Source organism: Hyperolius riggenbachi, chromosome 11 (genome assembly GCF_040937935.1).
Source record: "Hyperolius riggenbachi isolate aHypRig1 chromosome 11, aHypRig1.pri, whole genome shotgun sequence".
NCBI lineage: Eukaryota > Metazoa > Chordata > Amphibia > Anura > Hyperoliidae > Hyperolius > Hyperolius riggenbachi.
In genome coordinates this window covers 77,052,252-77,067,715 of record NC_090656.1, presented here as the reverse complement: position 1 = coordinate 77,067,715, position 15,464 = coordinate 77,052,252, and the positions used below count along the sequence as shown (strand labels likewise).

At 42.4% G+C, this 15,464-nt stretch overlaps 1 protein-coding gene across 1 annotated transcript in view; it reads left to right on the top strand.

Annotated features, from left to right (window-relative positions):
* The window catches only part of CSTF3 (cleavage stimulation factor subunit 3), a 155,151-nt gene that overhangs the window by 24,169 nt on the left and 115,518 nt on the right, over window positions 1-15,464 (top strand). Inside the window, exons 2-3 of the mRNA XM_068261813.1 lie at window positions 3,019-3,120; window positions 3,234-3,329. Of these exons, the coding sequence (XP_068117914.1) occupies window positions 3,019-3,120; window positions 3,234-3,329 (198 nt within the window). The remainder of the gene's footprint in view (window positions 1-3,018; window positions 3,121-3,233; window positions 3,330-15,464) is intronic.

Sequence of the window (15,464 nt, the reverse complement as noted above, 5' to 3'; positions counted from 1 at the left end):
TAAAAAAAAACTATTTCATGCAGCCAACTGAAAGTTGGCTGCATGAAAGCCCACTAGAGGGCGCTCCGGAGGCGTTCTTCCGATCGCCTCCGGCGCCCATAATAAACAAGGAAGGCCGCAATGAGCGGCCTTCCTTGTTTTGCTTAGATCGTCGCCATGGCGACGAGCGGAGTGACGTCATGGACGTCAGCCGACGTCCTGTCGTCAGCCGCCTCCGATCCAGCCCTTAGCGCTGGCCGGAACTTTTTGTTCCGGCTGCGCAGGGCTCAGGCGGCTAGGGGGGCCCTCTTTCGCCGCTGCTCGCGGCGCGGCGGCGATCAGGCAGCACACGCGGCTGGCAAAGTGCCGGCTGCGTGTGCTGCACTTTATTTGATAAAAATCGGCCCAGCAGGGCCTGAGCGGCAGCCTCCGGCGGTGATGGACGAGCTGAGCTCGTCCATACCGCTCAGGAGGTTAAAGAGACACTGAAGCGAAAAAAAATATATGATATAATGAATTGGTTGTGTACTATGAATAATTACTAGAAGATTAGCAGCAAAGAAAATATTCTCATACTTTTATTTTCAGGTATATAGTGTTTTTTCTAACATTGCATTATTCTATAATATGTGCAGATTACACAACACTCAGCATTCAAAATGATTCTTTCAGAGCAGTCTGTGAACTAATGACCTCTCCTCTAGCAGAGAAAAAGTAAACAGTTCATTTACAGTTGAGATAAAAGTCAGATAACAGCCCTCTCCATGACTAACTTAGTCGGAGAGCTTAATGGCTTGTTTGCATAGAGATAACAACTGGAGTTTCTCAACTCTTCCTGTACTGGAAACAATTACACTGATGTATCTGATTTAAAATGTTTTATTTCTTAGCTGTACTACACATACAAATCATAATATCATAATTTTTTTTCCGCTTCAGTGTCTCTTTAAAGGGAACCTAAACTGAGGATATGGATTTTTCCTTTTAAAATAATACCTGTTGCCTGACTCTCCTGCTGATCCTGTGTCTCTAATACTATCAGCCACAGCCCCTGAACAAGCATGCAGATCAGGTGCTCTGACTAAAGCCAGACTGGATTAGCTGCATGCTTGTTTCAGGCTTGTGATCCACTTACTACTGGAGCCAAAGAGAGGAGCAGGACTGTCAGGCAACTGGTATTGTTTAAAAGGAAGCATCCACATCCTTCTCAGTTTAGGTTCCCTTTAAGCACTGGTCCTAGACTTCTCTTCTAAAACTGCTGACTAGAAGGTCACCTAACAAGCTTCAAACAAATGTGTGAGTTCAATTCTTCCATTGAGTTGTGTGTGGGCGGAGGGGGGGGGGGGGGGGCTGTCACCCTAAACAAAAAAACAAGACAAAGGGAGCCTTAAAGTGAACCGAGCATCATTTTTAACACCCAGGGCAGCCCTATAGCAAATTAAAAATGCATTCTAAAAATGTGGTTTATTATTTAAAAAAACTTTCAATTTACCTCATTTTTTTACATCTAAGGGTAGGCACTTTGTCAGTCCGTAAAGGACCTGAGCAGGAGATGGTGGAACACAGATAAGAAATCACCTCATTAGACTTAACTGACCACAAACAAACCCCCATTGTACTTCAAACAGAAAACATCAGTTACAGTTGAAGAATTTCACACCTAGCCTGGACAATGCTAGTTGTAAAACAGCAGGGGGTTGAGCTTCTGAACAATGGCAGCCCTTGCAGCTATTTGAAGCCAGGATCTGCTTAGTTCACTTTAATGGTGCAGTATATCAAATGGTTGCACTTTTCAAGGAAAAAAACGCCCTATGGACCCGTAGACTGGGTCCAAGGGTATCCCCTACCCTGAGGTGGTGGGGGGGTATTAAAATGGATCTGAACTCTTGCACAGCACAGAAGGAAAAACGTAGAAAAAATGCACCCTGTATGTATTTAGAGCGTTTAGCCTGTTTAACCACTTCACCTCCCCCCCGTGCTACATTTCTCCGTCCCTCTGCACACCGCTTCACCCCCAGGGACGGAGAAAGGCGCACTTGTTTGTTTACTGCCTGGGAGTGGGCGGGGAACTCTCGCTCACACTCCAGCCAGCCCGCACAGCAGGTGACTAATTGGATGTTAGCAACAAGCGTTCCTAAATCCAATTAGCCTCGCCGATTGCGAGTAGAATGAAGACGGCTTCAAACAAAAGCCGTCTTCATTCGAAACAATGTAGGTAAACAAACGTGCAGCACGCGATCCCCGGCTCTGCAGTACTATGATTGGTTATGGGGACTCTCCAGTCCCCAATAACCAATCATAGCACATCAATACTAGAATGGAAGCAGCGCTGAAAGGTAGAAATCGCGCTGGCGTTTCAGGGGTAAAACCCCTCAGTTGTGAAATGGTTAATTTCCTTTCGTTTGTGTCTAATCACAAGTTGGAATTTGATCACTCCTCTGTGTAACATGACTGCTTATGGCAGATAAGCCAATTTGAAAGCACAGGCTGTAAACAATATGTCTCCTTCCATGAATCAGGGAGTATAAACTGTGCGACTTTTTATTTTAGGATTTGTATCAGCTCTAACAAATACATGTTTTTTGCTTAAAGGTTATGCTGTTCTGTAGCTTTTAGAGCAGAGAGGAGTTCTGAGTTCAGGTCCACTTTAAATGTACAAACATGATGTAATGGCACCCAAAAGATAATAAAATGAATTAAAATCTATAAAATACATAAGGTTTGAGGTGGCTTACCTCAATGAAGACAAATTCATAATCTTTAATAGCACCGGCAACGCGTATTTTGGTTCTCCACCCACTTCCTCAGGCCAAATCAAGTGCTTAGAATCGTTAACGGAAAAGTGCTAAAATACTCCGAACACGAATGATTAATAAATCCATAAATATAAGCATGGTCTACAAAGTTGCATAAAATTGCATGCAGTAGCAAAAAAAGAGTACACGCCCAGCATACTGTACTATTTGAATGGTTTGGAGCAAGGTGTATAACGTTTCTTTTTTTGTCCCTCTTCTTTCCTTTTTTCTTTCCTTTTTAAAGACTGCAGAATATGTTCCCGAGAAGGTGAAGAAGGCAGAGAGGAAATTGGAAGAGAATCCCTACGACCTCGACGCTTGGAGCATTCTCATTCGAGAGGCACAGGTTTAGTGACATAGGATTACATTACATTCTCTATCAGTCCCAATAATGGCATTACCTTTCTCATGGTGTCTATACATCTGTAATATCGTACATACTGTTTATTCAACTCCTAGAATCAGCCTATAGACAAAGCCCGGAAGACCTATGAGCGCCTTGTGGTCCAGTTCCCAAGCTCTGGCAGATTCTGGAAACTTTACATTGAGGCAGAGGTTAATACTTAATCTTTTTTTTATCTTTTATTGGGGATGCGGGGTTGTGGGTGGTTTGCAAACACTGCATTGCTTATAGGTGCTGACTGCAATACAAGTAGGACTAATAACTAAGTCTAATGATTTTCTCTCCTTGTAAATTAGGGATACAATATTAGCTGATGCGTTTGCACAAGTGTTACCGCACTGATGATTGTTGCGTAGTGATACTGCAACAACATTAAAACATTTTAATAGTATGGAGTGCTTTAGACTTTTATTTATTTGTCGTGTCAATTTATTGCCTCCTGTGTCATTTATTATTAGAGGTAATCACGTTTCTACTCACTACTGCTGCAAACAATATTGAATGGTGCCCTGAAAAACGTAGTCTTATTTTTGTAATAAAATATTTGGTTACATATCAATGTGGGTGGTGTAAAATACCATTTTTTTATGTCATGCAGTTAGTTGTATAAATCTGTTGTATAAATAACTCCTTTTTCTCCTATAATTTGTATTTTAGCGGTTTGTGATTACAGATATTATTTTCAGAAAAGTCGCTCAACCAAACACACTTAGACATTTGCTTTATGCGTTTTATAGTGTTGCTAGGTTGAAAGCCACAAAGCTTTGTTTATGTTTGTGGCATGAAATTGCTTATTACTGTAAAAATGCAATCAAATGTATTTTTTCATTACTTTTTTTTTTTTTTTTTTTTTTTACAAAAATCTTTTTATGGCCCTTTCCAGCAGCACAATTCTTCTTCCTGTTAGTGTTCAGCCACTGACTGATTCCCTAAGGCCCCTTTTACACGGGCACATTGCGTTATCCTGTTTTGCCACAGGGTACTGCTAGACCAATGTATGTATGGGGCATTTCATGCCTGGTGCAATTTGAAGGGCTGAAAGTCGCAAATTTGACGCATGGGCAACAGCACGTTGGGGGCCAGCTTGCCTGGTGACGTGCGGCGACCGGGAGTCTTGTAAGTCTATGGCGTCACAGAAATTGTAAAAGTTTGGGCGATCGTGACACAGAAGCATATTTTTTTTAATATACTCCTTCGCAATTCTAATTTCGGCCACAGGAAGTGAGTGTTAGAGTTCCTCACTTCCTGCTTGGCTTGCAGCCAGAAAGATCACTGCGCTTTGCCACGGTAATCCTCGGAGGCTATCTTCAGCGATGCAATTGTTGCACCACAGCGCTCCCATAACTAGGACTAGATTGCTAGTCTGAAACCGGCCTAAAGGTGCTTATTTTATGTCCGATTGTCGTTCAAACTGGACGTTTGAACGACTTGTCATTTAAACAAAAAGTCGTTCAGACTCCTTGTATATGTTATGGCCAGAACTTGAAGTCTGGCCACTTTGGGTTCTGGTCGGTCAAAACGCAAAGTGGCTATGCCCTTGCGGCCAGAGTTAGAAATGAATGACTCTCGGCTGCAAATCCTCCTGAGCGGCGTAACGCTCAGGAGGTTAAATCATCTGCCCAGCAGCATACTGTTTTTATCAACCCCTCTTAACTTACTGAGCCACCCTTCCATTTAGGAGGGGACTTAAATGGACTGGCCACACACACACCTCCAGAGATCAGATTGGCAGTCTAAAGTTTGGACTACTAAGGCCCTATTAATAACTTGTCTTAGGCTGAAGACATATATTGTTGGGGAAAAAGGTGGGGTTATCTAATGGATATCGTCTTAAAAGTGGTCTGAAAGTCAGCATTTCTACTTTGCTCTAAAAGATTACTTTAAGCTACTATCCCAGATAATTTTTTAAGCAGAACATCATTGAAATAGTTAAACACAGCCCTTTCCCTGCTAGGCAAAGGCTATTCAGCTTCAAATCCGCATCCAGACTGGAGATAACAGTATATTTGTTTACATTCCAATGTTGTTTCAAGCTCTCTGTGAAACTGTCCCTGCTTCAGGCGCACACAGTTCAGAACAGCTCACTATAGGATTTTAATATATAATAAAAAACAGCTAGAATACAATGGCAGCTTTCAGGGCAATATAAAATACACTTTGGAAACTTGTAATTTGCAGACAGACAATATTACTTGTGCACAAAAGCAAATAAGATAAATGTATGAGTAATAAAAAGTAGGAAAAAACATTTTTATTGAATGTTATGTCAGTTTCAGACCACATTAAGAATTTTTTTTTAAATTAGGAAAATGTTCCCGATTTCCTGAAGTTGTGGCTACAGCAAATCGGTGGGGAAAAATTTAAGTCAGCTACTTAGAGGAAATGCAGTGAAAAAAAAATATAATTTTTACAGTAATGAATTATACATGATAGTCATTGTTTGCCTATTGTAGAATTTTTCCTCTCCCTGATTTACATTCTGACATTTATTGCATGGGGACATCTTTACTGCTGGCAGGTGATGTCTGTGGAAAGAGATGGTGCATTTTTGGCAGTTGGATACATCTGTTATTTCCCACAATACAACAAGGCGCCCACAGTGTGATGTCAGTACCTAGGTGCTGACAGCACACTGTGGGAGGGGTTTCACCACAATATCAGCCATACAGAGCCTCCTGATGATCCATTTAAGAAAAGTAAAAGCTTTCTCAAGGGAAAGGGGGTACCAGCTACTGATTGGGGTGAAGTTCAATCCTTGGTTACATTTTCTCTTTAAGTAGTTCTCCTCCCCCCCCTCCCTCCTTCCCCAGTACTTCTTGGCAGAATCCTCTTCTTTGCGGCCGCGTTCCTGTCCATGTACGAGGGCAGCATGCCTGAGTAATGTCTGCACCTGCATTGCGGCATGAAGCGGGTCATGCACAGCTTTTTCCTGTACTACATGAGCAGTTTCGTGCTACAAGAATGTACTCGCACATGTGCAGTATGGGAGCTCAGACCTGATAACATATCAGACAAGCTCTCGTCAGATATGTTTAGAGTCCCTATGCAGGAATGGTGGGCTTGTGGGTGGATCGGGATGCTTCTGGAATACCCAGAGGCTTCCCACTGCTGAGGTATTTTTTTATTTTATTTGTATCCTTTCCATTCTTTCTCATACATGCTCTTTTTAAGCTACCTTGATAAACATTGATGCCATAAATTTTTTATTTGCACCTTCAAGTCAGATGCGATAAGATAAATGTGGACGTATAGTACCAGTCCTTCTTAAAGGAACACAATATCGCGAAAAAGTGTAAAAATCTATCTGGATGGTAAATCTAACAGAAAATTGTATGGTGTGTACCTGGCATTAAGCACAATCTGTTATTTAAAGTACACAGTATACACACAGGGTTCTAATGAGTGGCTTTTGTCATCCTATGTAGAGGAGCAGCAGAAAGCAATAGTAGTTGGCTAAAAAAAAAAAATCAACTCAGCCATTACCATAGTTTCTGGTTAGACTTGATGGACGAATGTCTCTTTTCATCCAAACTGTCACTCTGTCTAGTATCTAATCTGGGTACCCAGGATGCGGATGCTTGTACAGAGATCACTGTCACTTGATCTGATCTAGAATGGTCAGTTTAAATGACTCAATGCAAGTAGTAGTTCCTATACTTGGCTTTGAGGCATACCGGATTTCTTCATCTAGGTTGATGGAGGGGGGTTTACAGTGCTTGGATCTTGCGACTTGCTCTAAAGTAGAGCTCTAGTCAGAATATAAAAATATACCTGTGGGCAGTGCTTTGCACCAGCCTCTCCAGTGAGTTTCCCACTGGTCCCTGCTGATCCAAGATGGCCACTGGAATGCACCCCTTATGAGCAATAGCACTGTGGCAGGGTAATATAACCCACCTAGGGCGTCTGTACTAGCTACCAGTGTCATGTTTGGAAGCTCCTGGGTGGATGGCCTGAAGACTCTTGTCGTTCGCTGGATTGTGGCATCGTCAAGATGGGAGAGGAGCAGTCCTAAACCAAGAAGAGGAGCAGCAGGAACCAGAGGGACACCGACTAGGGAAGTGTCTAATTCTACTGTGGGCATTACAGTGCTGCCCATAATTATTCATACCCTAGGCAAATTTTGACTTAGTTATTTTATTCAACCAGAAAGTAATTTGTCATTTATCAGGTTTTATTTAAATTTGAGCAAAACATGTCCAGTCCAAAATTATTCATATGCTTCTCAATAAGCAATAGAACAGCCTTTATTAGCTATTACAGCAATCAAAAGCTTCCTATACTTGCAGACCAACTTTTTGCAAGTCTCCTCGGGTATTTTTACCCATTCATCTTTAGCAATGAGCTCCAAATTTTTCAGGTTGGAGGGTCTTGCCATCACTCTGATCTTTAGCTCCCTCCACAGATTCTCAATTGGATTCAAGTCAGGACTCTGTCTGGGCCACTCCAAAACGTTAATGCTTTTCTATTGATTATTTAGAAGGGTATGAATAATTTTGCACTGGACACTTTTTGCTCAAATGTAAATAAAAACTGAGAAATACTTTTTTTCCCACAATAATTCTTCTTGTATATCATCTTATCTTTTGGGAGACATCTACTATTTACTTTCCTGTCAAAAAATTATTTGCTGTCTGGGGCACACTTTCAGCAAACTGGATGTCCTCTCCTTAATTGTACCTTGTTTTAAGTGTTTTATTTAGTGTAGCTTACCTCTTTGTCATCTTTCAACGACATCAGGTAATTGTTCAATGTTATGTTGTCCCCCTTTTCTGTGAACTTTTTTAAGCTCCTGTATACAGCTTTGTTATACCTTTTTAAAATGGAAAACTCAATAACATTTTTGAAACACAAAAAATGATTTGCTGTTTGAATAAAAGTAACTTCAAGTCAAACTTTGCCAGGGGTAAGAATAATTATGGGCAGCACTGTATATCTCATTGGGGGAAATATATTCTGCCCAGAGCTAAAGATTTCACTGATGTAATGCTTGACGTACACACAGATTTTAAAGTGGGTTCTCTGGCATGTATAAAAAAAACAAAACAAAAACTGACACTTACCTGGGGCTTCTAGCGTCCCCCTGCAGCTGTCATGTCCTGCGCCGTCCTCCTACAATCTTCCGTTCGCCGGTACCGGTCTAATTATTCGTCTAACTAGACAAAAAGAACTGCGGCCGAGAGCTTACTGCGCAGGTGCAGTACAAGAAAACGTCCTACAGCGCCTGTGCAGTAAGTTCCCGATGACGCGTGCGGGGCTGCGCAGCCCTGTTTGTCTAGCTAGACAAATAATTACACCGGTCCCAGCAGTGGGGAACAGAAGATCGTAGGAGGACAGTCTGGGACATGACCGCTGCAGGGGGCCGATATGTGATATTTTTTTTTTTTTTTTTTTTTTTTATGGAATTCAAAGTGCTGTTAATCAGTTATAACTGAAAGGTATAAGAATAGCATAAGAGAAGGCATGGAAACGCTATGTCAGGGGTTAGAGGGTTAATTTATGAACATTAGAACAAAACTGGAGCAATTACAATTTGAACAGGTAGTTGCCATGAACAGCTGCTACACATTTAGTTCAGTCGCCACTAGTCCAGTTCATAATCCAGCCTGGTTAATTATACACTGATGTGTGTCTAGCACATGAGCTTTGTACACCTTCTCTGGAATGACCATTGGGTAAGGTACATTATTGTTTCCCAAAGATCATTTATTAAGGACATTCTAATTCACTCGATTTCTAAATCAATCTATACCAGCAGCATGCCAAACTGTTTCATCATAGTATTGTGACAATCTCCTTTCGTGATGTATTACAGAGCATTATTAAAATAACTTGACATCTTTATTCTAAGGGGCTTAAAGGATACCCGAACTGACATTTGACATGATAGGCCTGTGCATGTACAGTGCCTAGCACACAGAACTATGCTGTTCCTTTTTTTCTTTCTCTGCCTGATAGTTAAATATCAGGTATGCAAGTGGCTGACTCAGTCCTGACTCAGACTACAGGAAGTGGCTACAGTGTGACCCCCACTAATAAGATTTTCCCCTTTTCATCTTTTTTGCTCTCAGAAGCCATTTTCTGCTAGGAAAGTGTTTTATTGTTGGAATTTCTTATCAGCGAGGGTCACACTGTAGTCACTTCCTGTCTGAGTCAGAACTGAGTCTGCCACTTACATACCTGATATTTAACTCTTTCAGGCAGAGAAAGGGAAAAAAAAGGAACACAGCATAGGTATTTGTGTGCTAGGCACTGTACATACACATGTCTATCTCATCATGTCACATGTCACCTCGGGTATCCTTTAAAAGAAAAAAGAAAACTACCTGTATGGTATGTAAGTGCATTATATATGAACTATTAAAGGGAACCTAAAGGGTGAGAGATATGGAAGCTGCCATATTTATTTCCATTTAAACAATATCAGTTGCCTGGCAGTCCTGCTGATCCCTATCTTCTTGTCACACACCTGAAAAAAACATGTCTAATTGAGTCTGGCTTCAGTCAGAGAACCTGATCTTTATGCTTGATCAGGGCCTATAGCTAAAAGTATTAAGGGGCCCATACACCTAACGATTTTCCCGCCGATATACGGCCGATTCGATCACAGTGATCAAATCGGCTGTGAAATCGACGCACACACCGCTGACAGAACGATCGATTTCCATCCGAAATCAATCGTTCCCGACGATCCGTCCGTGCGGAAGATTTTTCTCGATCGCCAGCGGCTCGGGAGTGCGTCGATAGCGGCGTTCGAATGCACGACGACCGACGCAATACAGCGGGTATACATTGCCTGTTCCTGCCGGCGCGAATCCCCGCTGTCACTGCTGTCTTCTCCGCTCTGGTCTGCTCTGGTCTCCGGCATGCTTCACTTCTTCCTGCCCGGCGGGAAGTTTAAACAGTAGAGGGCGCTCTACTGTTTAAACTTCCTGCCGGGCAGGAAGAAGTGAAGCATGCCGGAGACCAGAGCGGAGAAGACAGCAGAGACCTGGGGAGTCACGCCGGCGGAGCAGGTAATGTATGCGGAGGGGGGGGGGGAGCGGCGGCAGCAGCACCACCACCACACATTGTGAATGGTTTCAGGCTGAAATCTGTTCACAATCTGTTTGCAGTAAAGGTGGCCATACGATCCCTCTCTGATCTATCTGTTGGTCAAATCTGATGGCAAATCGACCAGTGTATGGCCACCTTTAGAGGCAGATGATCAGCAAGACAGCCAGGCAATTTGCATTTTTTAAAGGGAAATAAATGTCAGTCTCCGGATCCCTCTCACGTTAGGTGTGCTTTAAGGTCTTTCATCTGCTCAGACTGAGAGATTCCTTGGCTAGAGAATGATGGTTCTCTGTTCAGGCTACAAATACATTTGTAGATAAACGCGTAGAGTGAATTTTTTTTAATTGTACCTTCTGCTTTAGCATGTGTGTCTGCATGTAGTTAATATGCTGCTACTAAACACCATAAAACTAGGTAATTTAACAGGATGTATACTCGCTCTTTTCTTTTTACACGTAAGCTGGGCATGAGGAAAAAAATGACTCCATACCTGTAAAACATCTTCTCTGTAGTTCTTCTCCTTTTAATCTCCAGGGAGGAAGTGCTAACAGCTTTAAAGCAGCAGGGACAACCATATTAACCTATGGGAAATAAACACAAATATAAGTAGATAAATGTGTTCTACTTGCGTAGCATATGTATAGTATTGTCCACGTTTTGATTTCAGTGAATTTTATATAGTAAATAAAGAGAAAACTTCAAAGGCATTTTTCTATCTTTACTGCCTCTGAAGCTAATCCTGACATTTCCTCCCTTACTGCACTGTCCTATATCTAGCTTTCTTTGTAAACAAGTGAGCACAGCATACATAGTATTTCAGCAGCTTCTGCACAGAGGGGAAAGGTGTATTTCCCTTCTCAGCCTCATGTCGCACTGAACTGCCCTCAGCCAAGCAAGCGGTGAGGAGTAGGAATGTGGGAGGGAAGATAACAAGCTTCCTTCTCCCTGACATTGTACCAAATAGGAGCAAGGCTGACTGAGATAAGATCTATTACAGCAGAAACATTTACGATTATATTGTAATGCAGTGGGGGTTTTGGTTGATCAGTGTATAGCATGATCCTGTTTAACTGGTTTGTGTTCCAGGGTTTTTACTCCTTAAGGTTCCTGACATGTTGACTGCATCACTATTTATACTGCAATAACTTTCATTGCTTATGACATCTAAGTAATTTATATATTGTGTTTTTTCAGGACAAATTAGGCTTTCTCCAGGTAATTTTTTTTTCCAACAATTATTTTTTAGGCAAAAAATGTACAGGGAAAATGAGGCCTACATGGAATAAATACTTTTTTTTCCCCTTCCAATTACCACCCTCCCTTATTTTCACATGACAAGTACCACAGTGGAAAAAACGCCAAAATATGTTCTTTGGCTCTTCCTGATTAAAATGTCAGCACTTATGCGTTTAATTTACTAGGTGGACATGTTATGAACCAATATCTTCAACTTGCACATAAAATGAGATCGCTAGGTCAACAATTCGGCCGCCCTGATGCTGTGCTGATGCATTTCTATATATCTGTATCTATATTTCTTGTATCTGCACAGACTTGGGATTTGAAGTGTCGCCCTAGTGAGCACATACGATCGTTGTGGGAAGCAGTCATCAAGTGTGTAAACAGGTACACCAGTACTTCCAGAGTACCCCCGAGTACTTCCAAAGGTGAGCGCATCTGTACTGGGCATTCGTGAGCTCGGTCTCATGAATGCGCTGTTTGCATGTGCTGGTCTTCGGAAAGACATGGACATGTCAGCACTTCTGAAGGCTAACCATGGTATTGCAAAGAAATGTTTGACCTAGAGGGTTTAATTACTTCAGCAGGACAGCGCAGGAACGACAAGATGGGCCGAGGACTGGGAATGCTTTATGGTATCCAGCACCTTCCCTCTACTTGGGTATGTATCTAACTTAAAGTAAGTTTCCTCACTATTCACTTTAATGAATAATTGCTGCTAATTGCTATAGCTGCAATCATTCCTTGTTGAACAGGTGCATATCCGTTGGCAATGGGGATGTGCAGAAGATCGGCACCCTAAATGCAGGATGTAGATTCTATGTCCAAAACCTACAGGGGTATTTTTTGGATGTGGAATCTACATCCTGGAACCTGAAACGGTTAGCCAAGTCCTGCTATATATAAAGGCATAGAAGGCCAACTGAATGTTTTTCCTTTTGTATTCTAGAACATGTATTCTACCACTATCCGGGTGGCTTTTGAAGTTAAGATGATGTGAAAGAATACCCAGCAAGCAGGTAGTAACCAATTACTCAATTTTCAAGCAGTTATGACCAGGGAGTGACTCCAGGAGCACCCAGATCCACCATGGGTGTAATGCAAATCTGGAATATCAAAGATGTTCTGGGACTCCACCTGAATTTCAACAGCCCTAGCGTTTTATTTTACTCATGTAATATAAGAGGCTATTACTGCTAAAATTCAGGTGTAGTACCAGGTCATCTTTACCTTGACAATTTATGTATGATCTAAGTATTCAGCATTAACCACTTCAGGATTCTGCGTACGCTTAAGTTGGCCCCTGAATACTGAAGTGGATTCCATGGCATGTCAGTTCACGGAGGGTGTCTCCGTGAACACCCTGCGAGCCGCCGATAAATGTAAACACATGGGGAAGATCTTCCCCCGTGTTTACATATATACGGCGCTGCTGCGCAGCAGTGCCGTAGAGGGGATCGGCGATTCCCGGCCTCTGATTGGCTAAAGCCTATCCCATCAGGCGCAGGACGGAAATCCGTCCTGCTCCGTTCACATGGGGAGGGGAAGGAGGCCAGGAAGCGGTGCGGAGGGGGGCTTTGAAGAGCCCCCCAGCAAGCAGCCGGCAGCGATCAGACCCCCCCCCCCCCCCCCCCCCCCAGCAGGACATCCCCCTAGTGGGGAGAAAAGGGGGGAAGTCTGATCGGCCTGGCTGCTATCTGATCGGGGCTGGAGAGCCCACGCAGCACCAATCAGCAAAAAAAAAACCTGGCACAGAAGTGGTTAATATTTTTATGGACTGTGCTATACTTTAGCCAAGCCTTTTGAAGGTTTATTTAACTTCCTTTTAGTGTTTCCTTATAAGTGCCCAGCCGTTCATTGACAAGTCTGTTCTCATTTCTCAAGAATTCACTGGCTGAAGATGTTATTCATTTAATATGGCTTCCAGTGCTGGGAAGTTTGAAATACTTTTCTAGATGGGGGTACTGTTGCATTCTGTTGTACTAGTGTCTGCCATAGTGCTGCCCGTTGTGCAGTAAAGTAGCTTCTTGTCACTTTTTAGATGGCAGCACAATACTGGGAATCAAGAAGTGAGGCAGTCAAAAAAAAGGGTGCTTGACATTTGGGCGCTGCCATTGGTTGTAATGTGAATTATAACTATGGTGCTCAGAGGGTCATTTGGGCACCAGCAGAAAACCGAGCCCAAATTACAAGAAAAACAGTGCAATTCAGCCGCTGAAATGCATCTTTCTATTGAGGCCAGGGTGGCCTGGAAGGGGAATATTAATTAACGCCGCTGGGACTTTTACAGGAGCAAGGGTGCGCCTTTTTTTTTTTACTGCTTCACCCGGAGCCCAATTTTCCCAGTGTCGGTTTTGGATATATGCATCAAGAAGCCATTGTTGTAATATCACCTGATGTGTGTGTATATATAGCCCCCAGTAGGGATATGCCTTATAAGTAAACAGATGTGTGGAGAATTTTGTATTGCACGCAATATGGAAGTCCTTATTAAAGCTTTATTTTAACCCCCCCCCCCCCCCCCCAGATTTGGATTTGTTACAGGAAGTACTTTCATGAAACCATATAGTGATAATGTGAGGTCAAATAACAATTATTGCATCAGGTGTATAACATTTCAAATTACGTTTCTTCAACACACCTGAATACGTGCAATGTATCACTTGGACAGCAATTCATTTTGGTGTTTTACAGATTTTTATTGGCTTCCTAGGCAACATCACAGGCACATCCTGCACCAGAGTGAACAAACTGATAAGGCTTTTGTGAAGCATAACATAAATGAATTGTCAGCCCAATAATGCTGCCCCATGATATACTTACCCGAGGCTTCCTCCAGCCACTTGCAGCCGGCATGTCCCTCGCAACCCCTGACCCGGGTCCCTGACGGTGCAGAGGCCGACCTCTACTGCGCCTACGCGAGTGCCCCTGTCAAAATACATGTTGTCCATAGTGTACTGCGCAGGCACAGTACACTGCGGACAACGTAGACTTGATTGACATCTGTGCAGGCGCAGTAGAAGATGACCTTGAGGTCGGCCTCTGCACCAGCGGGGACCCTGGGCCGGCGGCTGGGTGTGGAGCTGCGGCGTGGGACATGGCTGCAAGGGGCTGGAGGAAGCCCCGCTTAAGTATATCATGGGGCAGCATTATTTGGCTGACCATTCCTTTTAAAAGTGGTTATCTATTAGCATAGTATTGGGAGTAACTACACTAGTATGTGATTGATGCAGTCCTTACAGCACCACACTTGTTTCATTGGCCTAATCCTGGAACACTCTTGAATGACACTTCTCCCTGACACACTGGGCTACTAGCACGAGTCCTCTGCCTTCCCATCTTAACACTACTACCCACAGATGCTAGTTTACAAAATGACTTTAACCACTTCACATCCAGACCTTTTTTCCCACTTATTGACCAGAGCAGTTTTGACAGTTTAGCTATGTCCTTATTTAATCAGAAATAACTTTATCCCTACTTAGGTCACAGAAATGAAATATATAGGTTTTTTTTCAACACAAACTAGGCTTTTATTGTATGCCATTTTATTCCCTTGAACAATTTTGTTTTCTATGAATTTTAATGGGAAAACAAAGAAAAAAATAGATAAAAACATTTATTACTCAGTTTTACCAATTCCAGTTTAACAATATAAAAAGTGCTACTGTAGATAAACACATTTTGTTTGGCTATTGTTACTGCTTATCACAAAGCTTATATTATGTTCCGGTCACAATTTATGGTGAAGATATTTGATTCTGAAATAATGCTACAGAGTGTATTTTTCACTATGAAATGAGAAAATAAAAGTATTTTTAATAGAAAAAATCAATCTCATTAGCTCAGGAAACATATATTCCCATTCACCAATTAGTGCTGCATCAGATAGTGCCAGAAATGTGCTCAGGAGCAAGCCCAATCCTGCACAGCACTGCTTCTGTACAAGTCAGTAGATCTACTGACTTGTGGCTTAGATGAAGTCACAGAGGACG